The sequence below is a fragment of the Lolium perenne genome, chromosome 2, assembly GCF_019359855.2.
Source record: "Lolium perenne isolate Kyuss_39 chromosome 2, Kyuss_2.0, whole genome shotgun sequence".
Classification (NCBI taxonomy): domain Eukaryota; kingdom Viridiplantae; phylum Streptophyta; class Magnoliopsida; order Poales; family Poaceae; genus Lolium; species Lolium perenne.
Window position 1 is genome coordinate 320,487,231 of NC_067245.2, and position 22,757 is coordinate 320,509,987.

Genomic DNA, 22,757 nt, shown 5'->3' on the forward strand with positions numbered 1-22,757 from the left:
TATATCTTAAGATTTTTCCAGTACCAATATTGGTTCGAGATTATAATATTGATAGTGTTCTATATAGTTGCTCAATTTTTTTGACGGGCTCCCGTGTCGACCCCCAGAGCGAGACCGGAGCAAACCCTAGCGACCGCCTTCAGCCAAATGATCGGCGCCTTCTCCTGCAGCCCTTGCTGCCGGCAAGGGCTGCGGTGGCGGCGGACCAGCTCCAAAGGTGCTGGGGGTTTTGCATCGCCACTACAGGAATGGCGACGTACGCCGACGGCCGTGGCGTACGCCGACGGCCAAATGTCGGGGCCGTCGGCGTATGGCCCGGCACGGCCAGCCAGCAGTCTCACCCTCGGCGTATCATTGCCGTCGGCGTAGCGAAGTCTACGCCGAGGGCAGCCCTCGGCATATACTTGGCCCTAGGCGTAGATAGGGCTACGCCGACGGCCACCCTCGGCGTAGACTATTTTTCAAATTTGTCTAATTTTGTAAAAATCATAACTAATTCATATGTTGTCAGAGAAATACGTATAAGGTATCAAAATGTTCAGAAAAACATCCTCTATCCATTTATGTCAAAATCATGCATATTTAAATCATGTACAGTATCATGTTAAGATAGTAAAAATTCAAACACTTTCTTATATGTCATCGGGTTCCCGTTTTGGCCAGATGGCAAATTAAACGAAGTCAGAAAATTCCGCGGAGCCGCATGGCGTCATTTTATGTGTTCTAGTAACCACTCCAAAAGACGAAATTGGGATACGGCAGTTATTTTGGAAAACTCATCACAAACAGGGCTATCAAGTCCGGAGTTCTATGGCTTTTAGTGGAAATGAGTAGGAAACGGCCCGTGACACCGCATAGTTTGTCGGAACGAGGTCATATTTGGCACGTGCGTGGTTCCTAGGATGGGAAGCAAGGCCCCGGAATCGGATTTCCAATCCGACTCATGGGCGATGGTTTTTCATTTTCAGGGTGCCAAAACGGTTTTTTTTTGTGAAGCAGTTACATGGGGCGTATTTTTGTATTGCGCGAGACCTTCGCGTAGTAGTAGGACACCGCCTCCGCACCATATATCACATGCCATATATGCGCGCTAGCTATCTGGGAATCCATGCGGCTTCCTGCGGTGTCCCACCGAATCCGCTGGAAACTGACCGAATTTGAACTAGGGGTACACTTTCCGTCGCTCAATAAATTTCGCGAAAAATGTTTTTAGGTATCCGACACATCACTTTATGTGCTAATTTTTTTCCGTTTAGCGCGATGGTGAACGGGTGCACCAGCGCGCCCGGTACGGCCATACCGCATCTCCGTGGGGCCGTTTTGGCCGGATGGCAATTTAAACTAAGTTAGAAAATCCCTTGGAGCCGCATGGCGTCATTTCATGTGCCCTAGTAACCACTCTAACATTAGAATTAGGATACAACATTTATTTTGGAAAACCCTTCATAAACAGAGCTATCACGTCCAGAGTTCTAAGGCTTTTAGGGCAAATAAGTAGGAAACGGCCTGTGACACCGTATAGTTTGTCGGACCGAGGCCATATTTGGCACGTGTGTGGTACCTGGGATGGGAAGGCCCCAGGAGCGGATTTCCAATCCGACCCATGTGAGATGGTTTTTTCATTTTCGGGGTGCCAAAACGGGTTTTTTTTGAACCAGCTACATGGGGCGCATTTTAGTATTGCGCGAGACCTCCGCGTAGTGGTACGACACCGCCTTCGTACCAGATATCACATGCCATATGTGCACGCTAGCTATTTGGGAATCTCTGCGGCTTCCTGCGGTGTCCCGCCGAATCCGCTGGAAACTGACCGGGTTTGAAATAGGGGTACAATTTCCGTCACTCAATAAATTCCGCGAAAAATGTTTTTAGGTCTACAACACATCACTTTATGTGCTAAACTTTTTCCGTTTAGCATGTTGGCGAACAGTGCACCAGCGCGTTCGGTACGGCCATTTCGCATCTCCCGAGGGGGCCGTTTTGGCTAGATGGCAAACTGGACGTCATATTTGGATTCCTCTAATTTTTAGGTTCAAATGATGATATGGATGTTATATTTAGATTCCTCTCATTTTTCTGATCGATTTAGACATATTATTTGTGAAATTCCGATTTTTTGATTTAAAGATATTAATTATTCCATATTAAATAGAAAAAAACCAAAAAATAAAATCATTTTATTGTTATTTGAATTCAATATTATTAATAATTGTTACTTATATAATCATTGTTGTTTACTTAAGTAATTGTTTGGAATTCAAAAATAAAGAGCTGTGACATGACGGTCCAAGGGTTAATAGAGTTGATAGGCTATTATTATCAGCAAGGTGTCAATTCTTTAAGGGAAACTCATCCGAATGGAATCAAGAAGTTAAGCGTGCTGAGGTTGGAGTAGTGTGAGGATGGGTGACCGACTGGGAAGTTTAACCAGGATTTTAATTTGACCTAAGATTAAGTCTACTTAGAGTTAAAAGTGTATGATGAAAGATAAATAAGTAAAAAAAAAGAAAAAAAACGGTGTAAAAAAAATTAAAATTTTAAAAATTTTAAAACTCTATGCCGACGGCAAAGCCCTCGGCATATAGAAAAAATATTTTTTTTCCGAATTTTTTTTTTGAATTTTTTTTTTGGAAAAAAGAAAATTCGAATTTTTAAAATTTGTATGCCGACGGTTTTGCCGTCGGCGTAGCGTGCTACGCCGAGGGCCGGGCTACGCCGACGGCAATATTGTCTATGCCGAGGGACTTAAACACCGACGACATATGCCGAGGGCTGCCGTCGGCGTAGCCTACGCCGAGGGCCAGGCGTGGCTACGCCGAGGGTAGCTGGCCGTCGGCGTATGCGTCCATTCCTGTAGTGCGCGGCGACACTTCGCTGGCGGCGGCTGAGGACGGGGATGGTGTTTTGAAGCGTGCAACGGCTGGGGCGGCCCCCCTGGCCGTACGACGGTGGCATGCTTCTCTTCTGCGCCGTCCGCATGTGGAGGATTCCGTCTGCTGGCGACGGATGGGCTGGTTCCCGAGGTCATTCGGCGGGGGATTATTCTTAGGCGCTCGCGCGTGGAGTGGAGGTTGCAGTCGCAGATTGAGGCTCCTGCCTTGAACCGCCATCGGTGCGGTCAAAAGCGCGTGGGGAGGCGGCGCTGTGGAAGCTAGCGTCCTTGTCCTGGCATGTTCACGTCGTTCTTGTTAGGTTACCTACTCTTTCGCTGGAGGAGGTCAACCGGCAGGTGGCGGCGTGGGAGCCAGCTTGTCTGCTTCGAAATAATGGCGAGTTCCCTGTCGAGTTCCGGAAGCCTATGCCGATGAATTTCAAATGGACGACATGCCTTGAGTTTACCGGCGCGGATGGGTTTCGGCCGTGCGCAACTATATTTTTTCTGACCGTTTTCTTTCAGAGAAAGCGTTCCGAAGCTCTGCGGTCTTTCGCCTTCGTGGGACATGTCTTAGTTCCACGGTGAAGTCAAACGCGGGGAATGGCATGGAAGCCAGAAACTGAGGACTAGCAATGGAGGTTTGTTACCTCGTGTTGGCGAGATTCTGGCTTGGTGATTTGTGACTTGGAGCAGCGGCATTGGCAAATGGGGGCGACATCGCAAGAGGAATTCAGTGTCTAAACTTGCCGGGGTGAAAATCCAATGTCTGACCTTAATTGGTTGTGCCTGACATTGTCCTTGTTGAAGATATTGTTTTGTGAGTGCAGACTTTCTCCGAGGTAAAAACCTATGATCGTTGATCCGAGCGATGACGGCGCTTGTGCATTGTTCCCTTCTTGGAGACGTCGCTTCTGAAGATAATAGATTTTTGATTTTATCTTGGTGGTGTTTGGTCCGCTGTTGCAAGGAGTAGGTCACTATAGCTGGACTTTTTCTTTTATCTAATTTTTATTTCTTTTGACTGTGTGCATCCCTATTGTCAATAGGGCACTGAGGCTAGGTGTAATTGGTAACTTCGCGATATTAATATATTCCAAAAAAATGCTGAAATTTAGAAAGTTTGACTTCGACAATAACTATATGCATCCTATTTTAGGAAGGAGAAAATATCGATTATTAATGTAATAGCTGTATCATTCATATTAAAAATCATCGTAATTTAGTTAAATATAAATCTTGAAAAATGTCCAGCGGATTATTGAGCGGAGCGGATATAGTATGTACAGGAGACCATAGTATGCTTTACAAGGAGATCAGTGAGTATATCAGTCATCTCATTAAAAATGCGACGGACGCGCGCGCGAGTCACCCACGCGTTCCACGCGTTAGCCACACCTTGCAAACGTGCATGCGCATGGATCGTACAACGTCTATAATACAGTGCTGCTCCCGGAGACCCGGACTGGACCGGCGCTGCCCTGTCGACTCAGGATCCGTGTACATGCGCTATTCTATGACCACACGTGAAGTGCTCAGGTTTCCGAGGAAGTGCTTGTGAGCCTCCATGGCCTGAACTGATCGCACATCAACAAATCTTGTAGTCATATATAGGGTCTGTTTAGTAGTTTCAGCTGGAATTCTGCATGACTACGTTTAGAGAGAAGAATCTACCTGCGTGTTCTAGACAGACCACGGGCTAGAGAAGCTCTGTTGTTTGGTAGCTCGTGAAATTATTTTCTGCACCGGATAGGAAATATAACGCCCATTGTTCGTTGCATGCAGAAACGCCTTTCTGCCCTGGTGGTGTCTGGTAGCACAACGCACATGATAACCACTTGTATTTGAGTCGTGATGTTACCTGGTAGTGTCAGCTGAATAACAACATATTCAATAACATTCAGTACATCAAAAGACGCTGGTAGTAGACACCAACTAGTTACCGTACTGAGCGATGCATCACAATTAAAACAACTATATTTCATGATGCATCATAAGTTCATCACACGATGTGTTAGTATATAACACCTCGAACAAGTTCATTTACAGACTGAAGATCAGGTTCCAGCAAGTCCTAGCTAATGGAGGGATACGAGAGCACCACCCAAAATCAGCATATCATGAAGAAAAAGGCAGAAGCACTAAGCAGGAAACTGCTTGCGTAGGCAGGTCCTAAACCAGGTCGCCCTCTCTAATAGCTACAACTGACGGTACTCGGCGTTCTCTTCTCCGTTGTCTGCAATGGAGTTGATTGCCCTGACCAGCAAGTCAGGTTGGTACATCGGCGCCTTGCAGACAAACCGGGGCGTGAAAATCGTCTTCATCTGAGCATAGTTCGTGATCGGGGTGTTGACGTACTCACGATACCTCGGGTAACGCTGCAATCTAGAACGAACGAGTGTTAGTACTGTCAGATCAATGAAGGAACCCAATAACATGTAGTTGAGTGCTCCGTCGTTGTTCGGATCTTGACCGAGTCCGAGCTTCCCAAGCTCTGATTACTACCTTCATGTACTCATCCAATGTCTCTTCATCACCAAGATAGAAGCAACAACCATCTTCGCTCCACTAGAGAAAGCGACTGGATTTGATCTTGCTTATGACGTTCCACTTGGTCCTCCACCCCAACGGTTTCTCGGTAAAAAGAGAGTGCTTACATGTATGCCAATAAATACAAGAACCTCAGTAGCTACATTTTTCATTTGTGCCTCTTTGAATCCCAGGTTAAACACAAGCTCAACCAAGCGGTTCAACACAAACTCTGACATCTTAGGTTGCCAAACCATGGCAGGTCTATTTGCAAACATATAACTATTAAAATTGACAGACGGAGTAGAAAGATCAGGGGAGCCCAATGGTACGATCGCCTACTTTACAAATAGCAGAAGAACGTAGATAAGTATTAGCACATCAATGAACTACCACATCCCTAATCATTAGCACATAAATGAACTACGACATCCTTAAGCATTAGCACATCAATGAACTACCACATCCTTAAGCATTAGCACATCAATGAACTACTAGAAAAAAAAGGATCGACCTTAAACTCAGAGGAGGCACACGCAGCACCGAGGTCAGGGAAGTAGGAGACCCTAGCGAAGAAGCAACCAATACAACCGTCCCCGTGGAAGAGTCAGATGCAACCTCGACAACCTTCCCTGTGGTAGAGTCAGATGCAACCTCGGCAACCATCCCCGTGGTAGAGTTAGATCCGACCGAATTCATCCTGCCGATTTTTTGCCGTTCCACACAAGCTCGTGCCATCTCCCCCTGGCGGGTCTGCCGAAATGCGACGTTATCGCTTTTTTGCCGAGACGAGAGTGGCTTGATGACCCACAAGTATAGGGGATCGCAACAGTCTTCGCGGGAAGTAAAACCCAATTTATTGATTCGACATAAGGGGAGACAAAGAATAATTGAAAGCCTTAACAGCGGAGTTGTCAATTCAGCTGCACCTGGAAACAGACTTGCTCGCAAGAGTTTATCAGTAATAACAGTTTTATAGCAGTAGTAGTAGTGAAATAACAGCATCAGTATAACAAAGACAGCAGTAGTGATTATAGTAAACAGTAGGATTAAAATACTGTAGGCACAGGAATGGATGACGGGCGTTGCATGGATGAGAGAAACTCATGTAACAATCAAAGCAGGACATTTGCAGATAGTAATAAAACGGTATCCAAGTACTAAGCAATCCATAGGCATGTGTTCCATATTTAGTCGTACGTGCTCGCAATGAGAAACTTGCACAACATCTTTTGTCCTACCAGCAGGTGGCAGCCGGGCCTCTAGGGAATCTACTGGAAATTAAGGTACTCCTTTTAATAGAGTACTGGAGCAAAGCATTAACACTCCGTGAACACATGTGATCCTCACATCACCGCCTTCCCCTTCGGTTGTCCCAATTTCTGTCACTTTGGGTCTCGGGTTCCGGACAGCGACATGTGTATACAACTTGCAGGTAAGATCATAAAACAATGCATATCATCATGAAACAATAACATGTTCAGATCTGAGATCATGGCACTCGGGCCCTAGTGACAAGCATTAAGCATAACAAGTTGCAACAATATCATCAAAGTACCAATTACGGACACTAGGCACTATGCCCTAACAATCTTATGCTATTACATGACCAATCTCATCCAATCCCTACCATCCCTTCAGCCTACAGCGGGGGAATTACTCACACATGGATGGGGGAAACATTGCTGGTCGATGGAGAGGCGTCGGTGGTGATGATGGCGATGATCTCCTCCAATTCCCCGTCCCGGCGGAGTGCCAGAACAGAGTTTCTGGTCCCGAGACGGAGTTTCGCGACGGTGGCGGCGTACTGGATGGTTTCTGGCGACTTCGACTTCCCTCCTCGCGTTTTTAGATCGAAACCCTTAAGTAGTCCAGAGGGGGGCGTCAGAGGCTGGCCGAGGGGGCCACACGCTAGGGCGGCGCGCCCCCCCTCCAGGCCGCGCCGGCCTGTTGTCTGGGGGGCCTGGGCCTCCCCCAGGTCTGCCCTTCTGGCTCCGTGATTCTTCTGGAAAAATAAGCCCTTCGACATAAATTCCGGGGATATTCCTGAAAGTTGAATTTCTGCACAAAAACGAGACACCAGAGCAATTCTGCTGAAAACAGCGTTAGTCCGTGTTAGTTGTATCCAAAATACACAAATTAGAGGCAAAATAATAGCAAAAGTGTTCGGGAAAGTAGATACGTTTTGGACGTATCAACTCCCCCAAGCTTAGCTTATTGCTTGTCCTCAAGCAATTCAGTTAACAACTGAGTGCGATAAAAGAACTTTCACGAACACATTTGTTCATATGATGTAAATATTCTCATGATATGTACAAGTACTTAGGCAATTCATAATAAGATACATGCAAATAAGATCATCTAATAGCTATGTCAATCATGGAAAGGGTACCAACACATTAATAATAAGCATCATGAATCATGTCTATCAGCAGGATTGCAATGTTCATAAAAGGATATGATAAAGTGGTATCTCGCTTGCCCGTATGTGTAGAGCAAAGCATAAATGCTCGAGCACCTCTGAAGTTCATAGAAAGACTAGAAATAGAAATTGTCAAAGATAAAAGCATCAAAGTTATACCACAGTCAATCATATTTTGGGACAAGCATATTATACTAAGAATGACAGTTGTGCTCTCAAGAAAGTGCTCAAAGAAAGGATGGTGACACAACATGAAAGTAAAAGATTGACCCTTCGCAGAGGGAAGTAGGGATCAACATGCGCTAGAGCTTTTCATTTTTAAAACAGGAGTAAAATTATTTTGAGAGGTGTTTGTTGTTGTCAACGAATGGTAATGGGTACACCAACTACCTCGCCAACCAGACTTTCAAAAGCGGCTCCCATGAAGGACGTTATTTCTACCATCAAGGTAGATCATCCCTCTTCTCTTTTGTTTTCACATGTACTTTAGTTTTATTATAGGTGACACTCCCCCCAACCTTTGCTTACACAAGCCATGGCTAACCGAATCCTCGGGTGCCTTCCATCAATCTCATACCATGGAGGAGTGTCTATTTGCAAAATTAAGTTGCTTACTGATGAATCAGGGCAAAACATGTGAAGAGAATTATTAATGAAGTTATTAGTTGGGGCTGGGCACCCCGTTGCCAGCTCTTATTATGAAAGTCTGTGAAAAATAAATGACAAGATTGAAAGATAAACACCACATACTTCCTCATGAGCTATAAAACATTAACACAAATTGAGAATCATTTTGAAGGTTTAAAGGTAGCGCATGAGAATTTACTTGGAATGGTTTGAAATGCCATGCATAGGTATTTATGGTGGACACTTTGGAATAACTTGGTTTTCAGGGGTTTGGAAGCACGAGCAGCGTTCCCGCTCAGTACAAGTGAAGGCTAGCAATAGACTGGGGAGCGACAATCAAGATAGCAGTCACCGTCATAATCATGCTTGCGGCAAAATAAATTAACGGAGGCATAAAAGTGATACAAGAACTCTGAGGCAAAGTAAATCATCGAGGCTAAATTGACTTTTGTTCAGTAATATGCATGCGTGAGCATGTACCAAGTTGATTCAAATGAATTATTCAGAGGAGGATACCACAATGTCATACCTATTTATGAATAAAACAATGCAAGCAAACATCCATGACATGCTACTCATATTAATAAACTGGAGCTAAACATGAGAGATCATGAACTACTAAACTTTCTTAAATGACATATACCTCACATGAACCAGCTAAGCATGCTCACATGGATGAGTATATGTACAAAAATAAAAACAAATAGAGTTCATACCAGCCTCTCACCACAGTCGAATTGTCGTAGATCGTCATTATTGCCTTTCACTTGTGTAGCTTGAATAATATGAAATGAAAACCATGCTCCAGCCACTGAAGACCGTTGAACTCATAATGAACTTTACAAAACCAAAGAAGAACAACAAATATTTTTGGTGTTTTCGAATTGGAAACAAGAACAAAAGGAAACAAGCAATCAAGGCAAAATCTTTTTGGATTTTCTTATAGCAAACCAACGATAGCAAATAAAGCAAAATAAAAGCAAGAAACCAAAATAAGCAAATGGTGAAGAGAAACAACAGAAATATTTTTGGTCTTTTTATGTTTTAGGAAAGAAACAAAGCAAAAACAAGAAAATGAAAACTAGAAGAGTCACATAAACACAAAGCAGCAGGAATTCGTCAAACTTGACAGCAGTACAGTAATCGATTTTTAAGAAATTCTTCCGCTGCCCAGCTCGAAAAGTGTTCAACTGATGAAAGTTAGATAACAACCTGGGGAACATGCACAAAAATTGGCTTCGCAAAATAACGTTCTGGATGTTTTTGAGAATTTGTTTGGTATCAGTCCAGAATCTGTTTTCAGGCAGCACTTCCCCAAATATCATCTCCCTCTTATTAGAAAACCAGTTAAAGAAACTAAACAAGTATATACAAGTATCCAGCAACGATAATATGCAAAGAATGAGTGATGCTGGTATACCTCCCCCCAAGCTTAGGCTTTTGGCCTAAGTGGAGTTCAACCCCAGCGAGGGTCAGTGTTCCACGCCGGTGGATCATACATGGCGTAGTCATAGTAAGGTCCCGGTGCAGAAAAAAATGGCGAAGGCTCCACATGCCCAAAATGTTGATGCGAAGAACCTGCCGCATCAGATGAGGAGTCGAGGTGTTCCTCGGCCTCTTCCGTGCCGTCTCTTGCATGATGGCCATCTCCCTCTATGTATGCATTCAGTTCACCTTCTGTGACTGACCAATCCCTCCTGGAATCAAGGTTAAACAGAACAGGTGCAAGCAATCCTACTAATTTTTCAGTTTTCTTAGTTGTTCTCCAAGTTTTCTTGTAAAATGTTATCTTGTAAGACAGGGTACTCAAATTAGATGAATCAGAAACAAATTCATGTTTAATCATGGAGCCTATGTCACTTTCTCTACGGAAAGCTGAATATCAAGATGGTGAGGTTCTACACCGTGCATAGCTAATAAACGAGAGGCGATGAGACCTCCGCAAATTCCTCCCTTCTCACGGTTAGTAGCAAGTCTATAGGCTATCAAAGCTCCCAAATTATAAGTCCTATCACCTTGTAATGCAGCAGCTAGAAAAGCTAAATCCTGGATAGATAACTTACTTGCATTCTTTCTAGCAAGAACGCACTTGGTGATGAAATAAGCAAAGTAACGAATAGCTGGGAGTTGAATACTACTGATTTTACCAACATCCTCTGGGAAGCTTCTTCCTTGACAAATCATCTTGTAGAGACTCAAGAGCTCCTGTGGTAATCCCCTTATCTTCTCGCATGATCCCCATTGCGGCACTCTAATGGCTGCACAAAAATCATTGAAAGGCAAATTGACAGTTTTATTATAAATTTTGTACCGAACCATGGGGTTAGATTGCGACCAATTGAATTCAAAATCCTGCACTACAGACATAGTCAGTTTTGCATATTGGCATGGTTCACCAACAACAAAATCATCCAACCCTGCACGGGAAATTAGATCTTGAACATCTCGCAAGATTCCTGCACTCCTCATAAAATCTGTGCACGGGTAGTAAGAGGGGTATACTCCCTCTTCGCGGTGAACTCTCATGACTTGTTGCACCTCCAATTCTTGTTGGTTTAGTTGATGACTATTCCACTCCATTTTCTGAAATTTTTCAACAAACATTATAAAATTTGATTTGGTAACATATAATTGAGGGGAACTACTATAGGAACTTGCTAGAGTACTAATCATGCATTAAAACTAGGTTTTACAACTTAGAACAAGCATGCAAGCTCACTAAACATGTTACCTACAGCAGCAAAATATTCAAGATATACTCAACCAAACAAAAGTCTACTTGGATAATCGGAGGAGTCACATACCGGAGAGCAAATGTGCCAAATTTCAGACAGAAATCTGGGCTGAGCAAAGAGATCGAGAAATCTTGAGCTCTTGAGCAGAAACACGAGTGAGAGAAAACTGGTGCGAGTTTTTTCGGGAGAGAGAAGAGAATGGGAGGAAGAGATGAAGTAGTGGGGCAAGGAGGGGCCCACACACCAGGGTGGAGCGCCCCCCTTGCTGGCCGCGCCGGCCTGTGGGGTTCCACCCTGGGGTGCCCCACTGGTCATCCCCAGGTGCTCCCAGGTGCTTCTTTGAAAAATAAGACCAACGGTATAATTTTTGTGAATTTGTTGAAAACTTTGAAAGATGCACATTTCTGGGTATTAAATTTATTATTACTGGGCAGAAAAAGATTTTGAAATCTCTAATTGACTAAAGAACTTCGCAAACAAAAAGTGCTACAGCAAGTAGAACAAGTGGAGGAAGAAAGAAATGTTGTTTAGCTCCTCTATGCATATAAAAAGTATTTGTTAACAAGGTTGATCAAGTCTTGCCACCAAATAAATTTTACATAGCATAAGAATAATTAAACCTCAAATCAATCATGTTACCTTGAATTGTATTGATATGGATCCAATCATAATATTTTGATATCCTTCTTTAGGCTCATATATAGGACAATCAATAGCTCCAACTTTGATAGTTCTCACATTAGAAATGGTATTAACTCCACATACTTTATCAATCCTCTTGGGAAAATAAACGGTATGCTCCTTGTCATCAACATTGAAAGTAACTTTTCCTTTATTGCAATCAATAACAGCCCCTGCGGTGTTAAGAAAAGGTCTCCCAAGAATAATAGACATATTATCATCTTCAGGCATTTCCACCACAACAAAATCAGTTAATATCAAACAGTTATTAGTAACTTGAACAGGAACATCCTCACATATACCAACATGAATAGCAGTAGATTTATCAGCCATTTGCAAAGATATGTCAGTTGGTATCAACTTATCTAAATAAAGTCTCTTGTAAAGAGAAAAAGGCATAACACTAACACCTGCTCCCAAATCACATAGAGCAGTTCTAACATAGTTATTCTTAATAGAACAAGGAATAGTCGGTATACCTGGGTCGCCCAATTTCTTTGGAACTTTGCCATTGAAAGAGTAATTAGCAAGCATAGTGGAAATCTCCTCATTGGGAATTTTCCTTTTATTAGAGACAATATCTTTCATATACTTTGAATAAGGAGGCAATTTAATAGCATCAGTCAAAGGGATTTGCAAGAATAAAGGTTTCATCCAATCGCAAAATTTATTATAATGTTCTTCTTCCTTTGATTTTAGTTTCTTAGCAGGAAAAGGCATTTGCTTTTGAACCCAAGGTTCCCTTTCATTACCATGTTTCTTAGCAGTAAAATCTTCTTTAGTATACTTTTTATTTTTAGCATGCTTTTCAGGTTCATCTTCAACCTCTTCTTTATCAGAAGCATCATTCTTATCATTATCATTATCATGTTCTTTACCACTTTCAGTTTTAGCATCAGAAATAGAAATACTATTAGGATCATTAACAAGTTCAGAGGATTCTACAACATTTTTATGTTTCTTCTTCATTTTCTTAGAAGGAGCACTAGGTTCAATTCGTTGAGAATCTTGTTCAACTCTTTTGGGATGCCCCTCAGGATATAGAGGATCCTAAGTAGAAACACCGCCTCTAGTTGTTACTTCATAAGCATGTTTTTCTTTAGAACTCTTTTTTAACAAGTCATTTTGCACTTTAGTGAGTTGATCAATTTGAGTTTGAACCATATGAAAATGTTTAACAAGCATCTTAACATCATTGGAGGTTCTCTCCACAATATCATGCAAATTGCTAATAGCTTGAGAATTTTCCATTAGATGATTCTCTACTCTCATATTAAAATTTGCTTGCTTAACAATATAATTATCAAACTCATCTAAGCATTGAGCATGAGGTTTTGAATATGGAATATCTTCCCTAGTAAAGCGTTGAAGAGAGTTTACCTCAATCATGGATGAAGGGGGAATTATTTTACATAAATCTTCTATGGGAGGTAAATTCTTCACATCTTCAGATTTAATACCTTTCTTCTTAAGAGATTTCTTGGCTTCCCTCATATCTTCATCATTCAATTTAATTAAACCCCTCTTCTTCAATATTGGCGTCGAGGTTGGTTCCGGTGTAGTCCAATCATCATGATTCCGGCCTATTTTAGCCAATAATTCTTCAGCTTCTTCCGGAGTTCTTTTCCTGAAAACACAACCAGCACAACTATTCAAATATGCTCTAGACTCAATGGTTAGTCCACTATAAAATATATCAAGTAAATCATGCTTTTCCAAATCATGTCCAGGTCGAGCTCTGATAAGAGAGCAAAATCTTGCCCAAGCTTCAGGCAATTTCTCTCCATCTCCCTGGTCAAAGCTATAAATTTTCTACAAAGCAGCATGTTGAGCACTAGCAGGAAAGTATTTCCGAAAGAAAACATCAAGAAAATTACTTGGACTATTAATAGAACCAGGAGGCAAACTATTATACCAAGTTTTAGCATCATCCTTTAGTGAGAAAGGAAAAAATTTAGCAACAAAATAAGTACGCATCTTTACATCATCAGAAAATAAGCTACTCAAAGTAGAAAGTTCATTCATGTGTTCTACAACACTTTCTTTTTCAGTACCACAAAAGCGTGTTTTCTCAACAATAGCTATACGAGATAAATCAAGAGAAAAATCATAATCTTTATCCTTAATGTTTATAGGAGATGTGGCAAGTTTAGGATCAGGAGACAGTTTATATCTAACAGTATATTATGCGAGAAACTTTTTAAAATTTCTTGCATCAGCAGTAGCATTGCATCTATCAATAAAATCATCATCAAGTTCCACATAATCCTCATCAGGATCATCGCTAGAATATTCAACAGACTCAGGTGAATTAACAGGTGTAGCAGCATTTTCATTAGGAGTTTCAGTATTTTCAATTTGTCTAGACCTAGCAATTGTAGCATCTAGAAAAGATCCCAATGAACCACTATCATCAAGCACAGTAGAAACATTATCAATATTATAAGAATTTTCAGATTCAGCAGAAGTACTAGCAAGTGAAGCTTGCGGTGGTGAAACAAGTTGACTCATCACATATAGTGAATCAAGAGCAGCAGAGGTACTCAGAGTTGTACCTTTTCTTGTAGTGGATGGTAATATGACGACTTTAGGATCGCGAGATTTACCCATGATGGAGAATTTGCAGCGAACAATATCAATCCAAGTGAACTTCCAAATAAAGCTATGCTCCCCGGCAACGGCGCCAGAAAATAGTCTTGATGACCCACAAGTATAGGGGATCGCAACAGTCTTCGCGGGAAGTAAAATCCAATTTATTGATTCGACACAAGGGGAGACAAAGAATACTTGAAAGCCTTAACAGCAGAGTTGTCAATTCAGCTGCACCTGGAAACAGACTTGCTCGCAAGAGTTTATCAGTAATAATAGTTTTATAGCAGTAGCAGTAGTGAAATAACAGCAGCAGTATAACAAAGACAGCAGTAGTGATTATAGTAAACAGAAGGATTAAAATACTGTAGGCACAGGGATGGATGACGGGCGTTGCATGGATGAGAGAAACTCATGTAACAATCATAGCAGGACATTTGCAGACAGTAATAAAACGGTATCCAAGTACTAAGCAATCCATAGGCATGTGTTCCATATTTAGTCGTACGTGCTCGCAATGAGAAACTTGCACAACATCTTTTGTCCTACCAGCCGGTGGCAGCCGGGCCTCTAGGGAATCTACTGGAAATTAAGGTACTCCTTTTAATAGAGTACCGGAGCAAAGCATTCGGTTGAACACTCCGTGAACACATGTGATCCTCACATCACCGTCTTCCCATTCGGTTGTCCCAATTTCTGTCACTTTGGGGCCTCACGACATGTTTATACAACTTGCAGGTAAGATCATAAAACAATGCATATCATCATGAAACAATAACATGTTCAGATCTGAGATCATGGCACTCGGGCCCTAGTGACAAGCATTAAGCATAACAAGTTGCAACAATATCATCAAAGTACCAATTACGGACACTAGGCACTATGCCCTAACAATCTTATGCTATTACATGACCAATCTCATCCAATCCCTACCATCTCCTTCAGCCTACAGCGGGGGAATTACTCACACATGGATGGGGGAAACATTGCTGGTCGATGGAGAGGCGTCGGTGGTGATGATGGCGATGATCTCCTCCAATTCCCCGTCCCGGCGGAGTGCCAGAACGGAGTTTCTGGTCCCGAGACGGAGTTTCGCGACGGTGGCGGCGTACTGGATGGTTTCTGGCGACTTCGACTTCCCTCCTCGCGTTTTTAGATCGAAACCCTTAAGTAGTCCAGAGAGGGGCATCAGAGGCTGGCCGAGGGGGCCACACGCTAGGGCGGCGCGCCCCCCTCCAGGCCGCGCCGGCCTGTTGTCTGGGGGGCCTGGGCCTCCCCCAGGTCTGCCCTTCTGGCTCCGTGATTCTTCTGGAAAAATAAGCCCTTCGACATAAATTCCGGGGATTTTCCTGAAAGTTGAATTTCTTCACAAAAACGAGACACCAGAGTAATTCTGCTGAAAACAGCGTTAGTCCGTGTTAGTTGTATCCAAAATACACAAATTAGAGGCAAAACAATAGCAAAAGTGTTCGGGAAAGTAGATACGTTTTGGACGTATCATGGCTTGCTGGAAATACCAATTTGGGCGTTCCTCCTGGGGCTGCCCCCGGGCTGCCTTATGAACCGTGCGATGCTACAACGTGATGAAGCCCAGGAAACCAAACAGGCTTAAAACTGCGCCCCACATGCGAGCCAAGGAGAGCCCATGCTACCAAACGGGCCCATAACTCCTCCGTTACATACCATTCATTGCCCGCGCCCGAGACTCTAAACTTCGCATCGAGAAGCCTCCCAAATATCTTTGCCAGTACTGGAGAATATAGGCAAGGAAATAAAGTTCTCACCAATCACACTGACATAGGCACCAATGATAAGGGTACTGGTTTTCTAAAAAGCTAGCTCTTGTTCAAGAGTGAGCTCTCCATCAGGTGTGCCTTGAATAGTGCTATAGAGCCCATGGTTTGAAACCAGTGAAGTGATCTCATATGCCATCTGAGCTAATGCAAACCCTTGAAAGGAGACATCTTGAAATAAGAACCAAAGACATTTGGAGTAATTCTTTCCTATAATGATGTCTTTGGATTGTTGGCTATATAAGAAACTTACCATAAGATTTAGTCCAAATAAATAATAGATAAATAGTGATTTAAATTAGTATTTAAAAAGGCATGCAAACTAAACATGATGAACAAATCAAATCTAAATGGTAGCTCAAACAAGAAATTCTAGCATCATGTCAAACATATGAGTTAGAAACATATATGAAATAGGAGAAAATCACTCGTGCACATTCATATTGCGGGTGTTAGTGCATATATCGCCCAATATGTTATTGATGTCGAGGAAGTAGTAGTTTTTGGGAAGAAGGACCGTTCATGTCCACATTTTCATTATCAGAAGACATGCTGCAGTCGTCGTTGGGGAACAAAAGATAACCTATCAAAGCGAAAATGGAATGGGTGCAAGAAACTTGTGTTTTGTGATTTAGAGGAATCTACTCACCTTTGATGTATCACTTTCACTTTACCCGCATTATTTGGAGGGTTATGCATTTAAATTTTGATATTCCCCACCATCCAATATAGAAAATATGTTTGGGCTTTGGTAGAATGAGATTGAATAGAAAAATAAAGCCAAGATTTTTAGATTAGTTTGTACTATTTTGAATTGTGTTAATGATATTTTTAACAAAGTTGGAACTGCCCACTTTTGTTATATGTTATCCATATGGCTACATATTTGAATACACATATGGTATTACCTTCTTCTGGAGTTGCAGCTAGCACATTTGGACTCTCAATGCAACCGTCCTATCAGGACCATGGAACATAGGGTACCCACAATCCAGAGAAGCGTTGGCCACATCGACGAGTCCTGCCCTACAAACGGAACAATTTGAGGATATAGAATGTCTATGCTAACAACATCAAGGCCAATATTCATTGGCAACATCACAGTGAGATCTAAAAGTCAAGTACTGTTTGGTGCTCACTGATGGTCGGACAGAGCTCTTGGCAGGGAGGTCCCACTGCACCATAGGCATGAACACCTCGGGACTTACTGTCAATGGGAATGGCCCGCGTCAGGAAGAGGTGACATAACCCTGATGCCACCTAGCGCTAGTTTCGTGCCCGGCGAGCGCTTTCTCCATGGACAGAGCGGGCAAGATTGGATGGAATGAGCCATTCCATCCATGCGAGTGGGAAGTAGCTATCCGCTGCCATGTCCCCAGCCGGATGTTGTGGTTGGTGCCAAGCTCGCTGGCATGCACCATGGATAGAGCTACGCACTGATGCGTGGGGGTGTAGGATCGTTTGTGTAGCTATGTGGTGACCCCTTGTTTGTACAAAAGGATGGCCTAGGCTATGGGGAAAGGATGTTCGGACCATAGAGGACCGAGGAATCAAGTGAGTCTTTGCTTCCTAGCTTAAAGCTAAGAATGGAGAGGGTGAGGGTGAGAGGCCTCCACAGCAAGCCAAGTTCATAGTTGTACATTTGTGCACAACAACCATAATATTAGACAAGTAGGACATAGCGCAATGGGATCACAAGAGCGGCCTTAACCTTGGACCTTGGTAAAGAGCTCATGTCTCAGTGTGTTCTTTGAGCGGGTGGGGATCTCCCAAAGCAAGTTAACGCCCTATACTGAACTTAAAACGGGGGTGGTTTCACCCTCTATATCCACAAACACACCCACGAGCTATCCTCAGCAAAGGTAGTTGACAACATATAAAAAAGCATGCTGCATCCGTGTTTCGTACTTTAGATTATTCTTGGGCATGTGTTCCAATTTTTGAACAAGGGATAGCTCGGAGAAAAACCCGATACCACAACCTTAGCTGCATTGTCTTTTTTTCCTTAACCATGTCAAACCGTTAACAAATAGATTAAGTACGTCACTTCAGGGATTACGCTGAACCTAAACAAGGTGGTCCGAGCATGAGAAAATCTATTAGAACAGTCGCACACTCTACCTAATTAGTTAGATGCACTAGTTCAGGAGCAAAACCTAGCCCTCCAACCCCTTTTTTTGAATGATAGCGTATGACCCAACATGGTGTCTTGATTCACTCAGAATCAACCACACACTTTATTACTTGATGTGCATATAGGTATGAGCCACAAGTGGTTGAGAAGCGCCTCTCTCATCATTTCCACATGGCTATGACAGGAAAACCCTAATCTTCTCTGCTAGTACCCCAACCCTCCCTTATTCTCCACCGCCTTCGCTAGAGGGTGCGACTGGGCGAAGCCGGGTCGTCGACATCAACAAGAATTTTTTTCTTTCACTGGAGCGCCTAGTTTGATGCGGGAGATCTTCTCCATGCTGATGTTGGGCACCACGGCGTGGCAGCTCTCTGAGGCATGGTGATGCATTGGTGCAGCGACAACATGGTGGACATCGGACTGCGAGGTGTCTCGATAGCAGAGACAACCTAGTCTTTGCGGCGTTGGGGCTGCTAGGGCCTGATCTGGGTCCGTGGTGCCTGATCTTGGGATGGCTTGGTGCATCTGTTCTATCATGCAAAGTCCGTTGCTTTTATGCGCTACATAGCGGTCGAGTCAGTGGCGACCCTAGATCTCGGTCTACTGGATCAGACTATGGAGGTGCGCGACGCCGTTTTCCCTCGATGGGGATTATATTTGGGTTGTTGTTGGAGGGATCCTAAGGTGAAGGAGTGTGTTTTCTCCCGTGTCTTGAATAATGAATCTCTGCGGCCTGGCATAGCAGGTCCCGATGACATGCGCATGATGATGGACACGTGCAGGGTGGTGGCACTAACAGGGTTGGCCCTCGTTTATCCCTACCCATATGATGGGTTTGGGGAAGGCAGCGGTGGCGACTTCTGGAGCATGCACTTACGTTGCGTGCCGAGGGTCTTGAATAATACTCCCTCCGTTCCTGAATATAATTCATATAGTTTTTTGAGAAAAAATCCAGAATATATGCTTTAGTGCGAGACATCACGTGTATGGAGTTTATTTTTAGGGATTTGGTTATATTTTCTTAACTTATGCAAAGTCCTCTACTTTCTCATGTCAAATGTATAGGGGTAATCCGACCCAAACTTGGTGTAATTCTCTCTCAATATGCATTTTTTAATTTCCGTACCAAAAACTATATGATATTTAGGAATGGAGGGAGTATGATAGAAAGGAGGTTTCCAGCACAAGTGAAGTCTTGTTTAATCTAAATATCTAGTATCACCTGTGTCCCTAATTATAAGATGTTTTGTTTGGCTAAAATGAGGGACTGAGCTACTGAGGTAGTATTTGAGTACAGCGTGGCCGACGGTGGATACTTCCCTCTCTGCTCCAAGGGTCGAAAAAAATGCTAACACGAAAAGTAAAACCATATGGTCTGCTCGTCCGTGCAGAATCTATTTTGGGAACGAGGAAATAAATGTTTTATTCAAGCTCGCTGCCTACGCGCGGAAGTGCCGCATCGGCCTCACTATATATACAGCCGTGTGGGCATAGAGAAGAAAGCAACACGTACTAGCTATCCAGCACCCGGAAAGTAGCGAGAGCTTGCATGGCAGACATGGTGGTTCTGGTGGTAGCGGCCTTGTTCCTCGCCATGGGAGGCAGCATCAATGCGGCGGTGGTGGAGCACACCTTCCTTGTAAGGCCTCCCTAGTTAGCTCCCCATCCATACATTCATGTTGTCCGTGTCCGAAACAGAGATGTGATGTTGTTGTTTTGTTTTATGTGTTGATCTATGAAGGTGAGCGAGGTTACCTTGAGGCACCTGTGCCGCGATACGGTGGCGACGGTGGTGAACGGGCAATTACCAGGCCCGGCGCTGGAGGTGACAGAAGGGGACTCCGTGGTAGTTCACGTGGTGAACCAGTCACCCTTTGGAGTAACGATCCATTGGTAGGCACTCCTCCTTGAGCAATGCATGAGCATGCATCTGCTAGCTAGCGCGATATGGTTATCGGCCTTACCGAGTCGCATTGGATCGGATGATGTTGCAGGCACGGCGTGAAGCAGCGACTCACCTGCTGGGCGGACGGAGCTGGGATGGTGACGCAGTGCCCCATCGCCCCCAACACCACCTTCACCTACCGGTTCGACGTGGTCGGGCAGGAGGGCACCCTGTGGTGGCACGCGCACATCTCCACCCTCCGGGCAACCATGCACGGCGCCATCATCATCCGCCCAAAGTCCGGCTCCTATCCCTTCCCCAAGCCGCACCAGGACGTCCCCATCGTCATAGCGGATTTCTGGCAAAACGACCTGAGGCAAGTGCAGAAGGACTTGGAGCTCTGGATAGCCGATGGAGATCATTCTAAGGATGGACCAGCTTCAGCAACCATCAACGGCAAGATTGGGGATCTCTACAACTGCTCCGGTACGCACGACAGTACTGTTTCATGCATGCATCCACAACATATATATACATTTACTACTATTCCTTCCATTTTATATATATATTAGTTATCGGTAGATTCAGATGTATCTATACATGCATTATCTGAGAATCCGAGGTCAATGATGCAGGGGTAGCCCAAGACGACACCTTCGTCCTCGACGTGGAACCCGGCAAGACGTACATGCTCCGCCTTGCCAACGCTGCACTCAGTAACGAGTACTACTTCAAAGTGGCCGGCCACAGGCTCACCGTGGTCGGCTCGGACGCCAACTACCTCCGCCCCTACAACGCCACCGGCGACGTCGTGGCCATTGCACCAGGCGAGACGCTGGACGTGCTCATGGTCGCCGACGCTCCTCCGTGCCACTCCTATTACATGGTCGCCCTCGGCACCCAGTCGCCCCCGCCTGCGCCGCAGACAGCCACCAGGCTCGCCAGAGGGATTGTTCGGTACCCCGACAGCCACGGCGAGGCCATGGAGCCCCAGATGCCCGACCAGCACGACCGTACCACGTCCTTCCACTTCCATGGCAACATGACGGGCTACCCCAACAACCCCTTGCTGCCTCAGGTCCGAGGTCACGTCCACGACAAGTTCTTCCTCACCCTCGGCATGGGCACCATACGCAACCACACCGTGCATGTGGCCAACATAAACAACGTCTCCTTCCACCTCCCCCAGGGGAGGTCGCTCCTCGAAGCACGCTACCACGGCGCTGAGCTGGTTACCGCAACGGAGGAGATGTCCGCCAGGCCTCCCCTTGAATTCGACTACACCGACCCGGTGCTCATAAACTTCTTCAACCGCAGCGCCAAGCTCCTGGAGCTAGAGCCGTCGCGCAGGGCCACCACGATGCGGCACATCGCATACAACTCCACGGTGGAGGTGGTGTTCCAGAGCACCACCCTCATGGAGGACAGCCCTAATCCAATGCACCTCCATGGCCACGACTTCTTCGTCCTCGCCCAGGGAATAGGCAACTATGATGCCGCAAGGGACACCGCATCCTACAACCTCGTCGACCCGCCGGTCAAGAACACGGTCATGGTCACCGGGCTTGGCTGGGCGGCCGTCCGGTTCGTCGCCGACAACCCCGGGAACTGGTTCCTGCACTGCCACTACGAGTTCCACATGGGCATGGGCATGGCCACCGTCTTCGAGGTAGGCAACGGGCCAACTCCGGAGACGGCTCTGCCTCCACCTCCAGCAGATCTGCCAAGATGCGACAGGAGCATCGCATACGAATAAAGGCACAACTCATCATGGTCTGGGAATAATGTTTGCTGCTACTATCTTTTTACCGGTTGTACAAGTCCTCTGGGTTTTGAACTGTTATGGCCTGTAATAAATCTACCAATAGGTTTTAGTCCCATGGTATCTACAGATCTACTACATTAATGGGCGTCCTATTAAATACCAAAGTTCGCTTTCCCTTTCAGTCACTCTCGGGTTTTTTTGAGAGCAACCCTTTTGAGTAATAAACATAATGGATGGTCATGTGAATCATGTTTTTCTACCTATTTTACTCGCCATTTGGGTTTTTGCACTTTTATGTTATGTAATACTTCTACCAACAGATTTTAGTGACGTACGTGTTAAACATAGTATTTGTATAGAACTCCTATACCGTTCTACACGTTTTGTAACCAACGCGTTGTACCTCCCATCTATATAAGCATATGAACGAGAGCTCGGGAATCATCCGAGTAGATTGATCCAACCATTGTCGCTATTTTTACATGGTATCAAGAGCAGGCCTCTCCTCCTCGTCTACCTGATCTCCACCGATATTCCCCGATCGAAACCCACCCACCACAAACCCTAGTCCATGGCGTCTTCGAGCTCGGCCGTCATCAACCTCGGCTCGCCTTTGTCAGACAAACTGACTCGAGAGAATTATCCTCTCTGGCGATCTCAGGTGCTGCCGCCGATTCGTGGAGCTCAACTCGTCGGCCTACTGGATGGATCCGACGTCGCTCCCG

At 44.5% G+C, this 22,757-nt stretch overlaps 1 protein-coding gene across 1 annotated transcript; it reads left to right on the forward strand.

The window, feature by feature from the left end:
* The first annotated feature begins 19,869 nt into the window (after positions 1-19,869).
* On the forward strand, positions 19,870-22,278 carry LOC127336649 (laccase-15). Its single transcript, XM_051363486.1, has 4 exons — positions 19,870-20,021; positions 20,124-20,275; positions 20,377-20,753; positions 20,903-22,278. Exons 1-4 carry the CDS (start codon positions 19,932-19,934, stop codon positions 22,021-22,023), a joined length of 1,740 nt encoding a protein of 579 aa, XP_051219446.1. The 5' UTR covers positions 19,870-19,931; the 3' UTR covers positions 22,024-22,278.
* Positions 22,279-22,757: the final 479 nt, after the last annotated feature.

What these genes read in the sequence shown, in the direction of transcription:
- LOC127336649 (XM_051363486.1), top strand. Translation starts at nt 19,932, where the DNA reads ATGGCAGACATGGTGGTTCTGGTGGTAGCGGCCTTGTTCCTCGCCATG. An exon ending in TGGTGGAGCACACCTTCCTT is followed by an intron (nt 20,022 to 20,123) that starts GTAAGGCCTCCC and finishes TGATCTATGAAG; the next exon opens with GTGAGCGAGGTTACCTTGAG. An exon ending in GGATCTCTACAACTGCTCCG is followed by an intron (nt 20,754 to 20,902) that starts GTACGCACGACA and finishes TCAATGATGCAG; the next exon opens with GGGTAGCCCAAGACGACACC.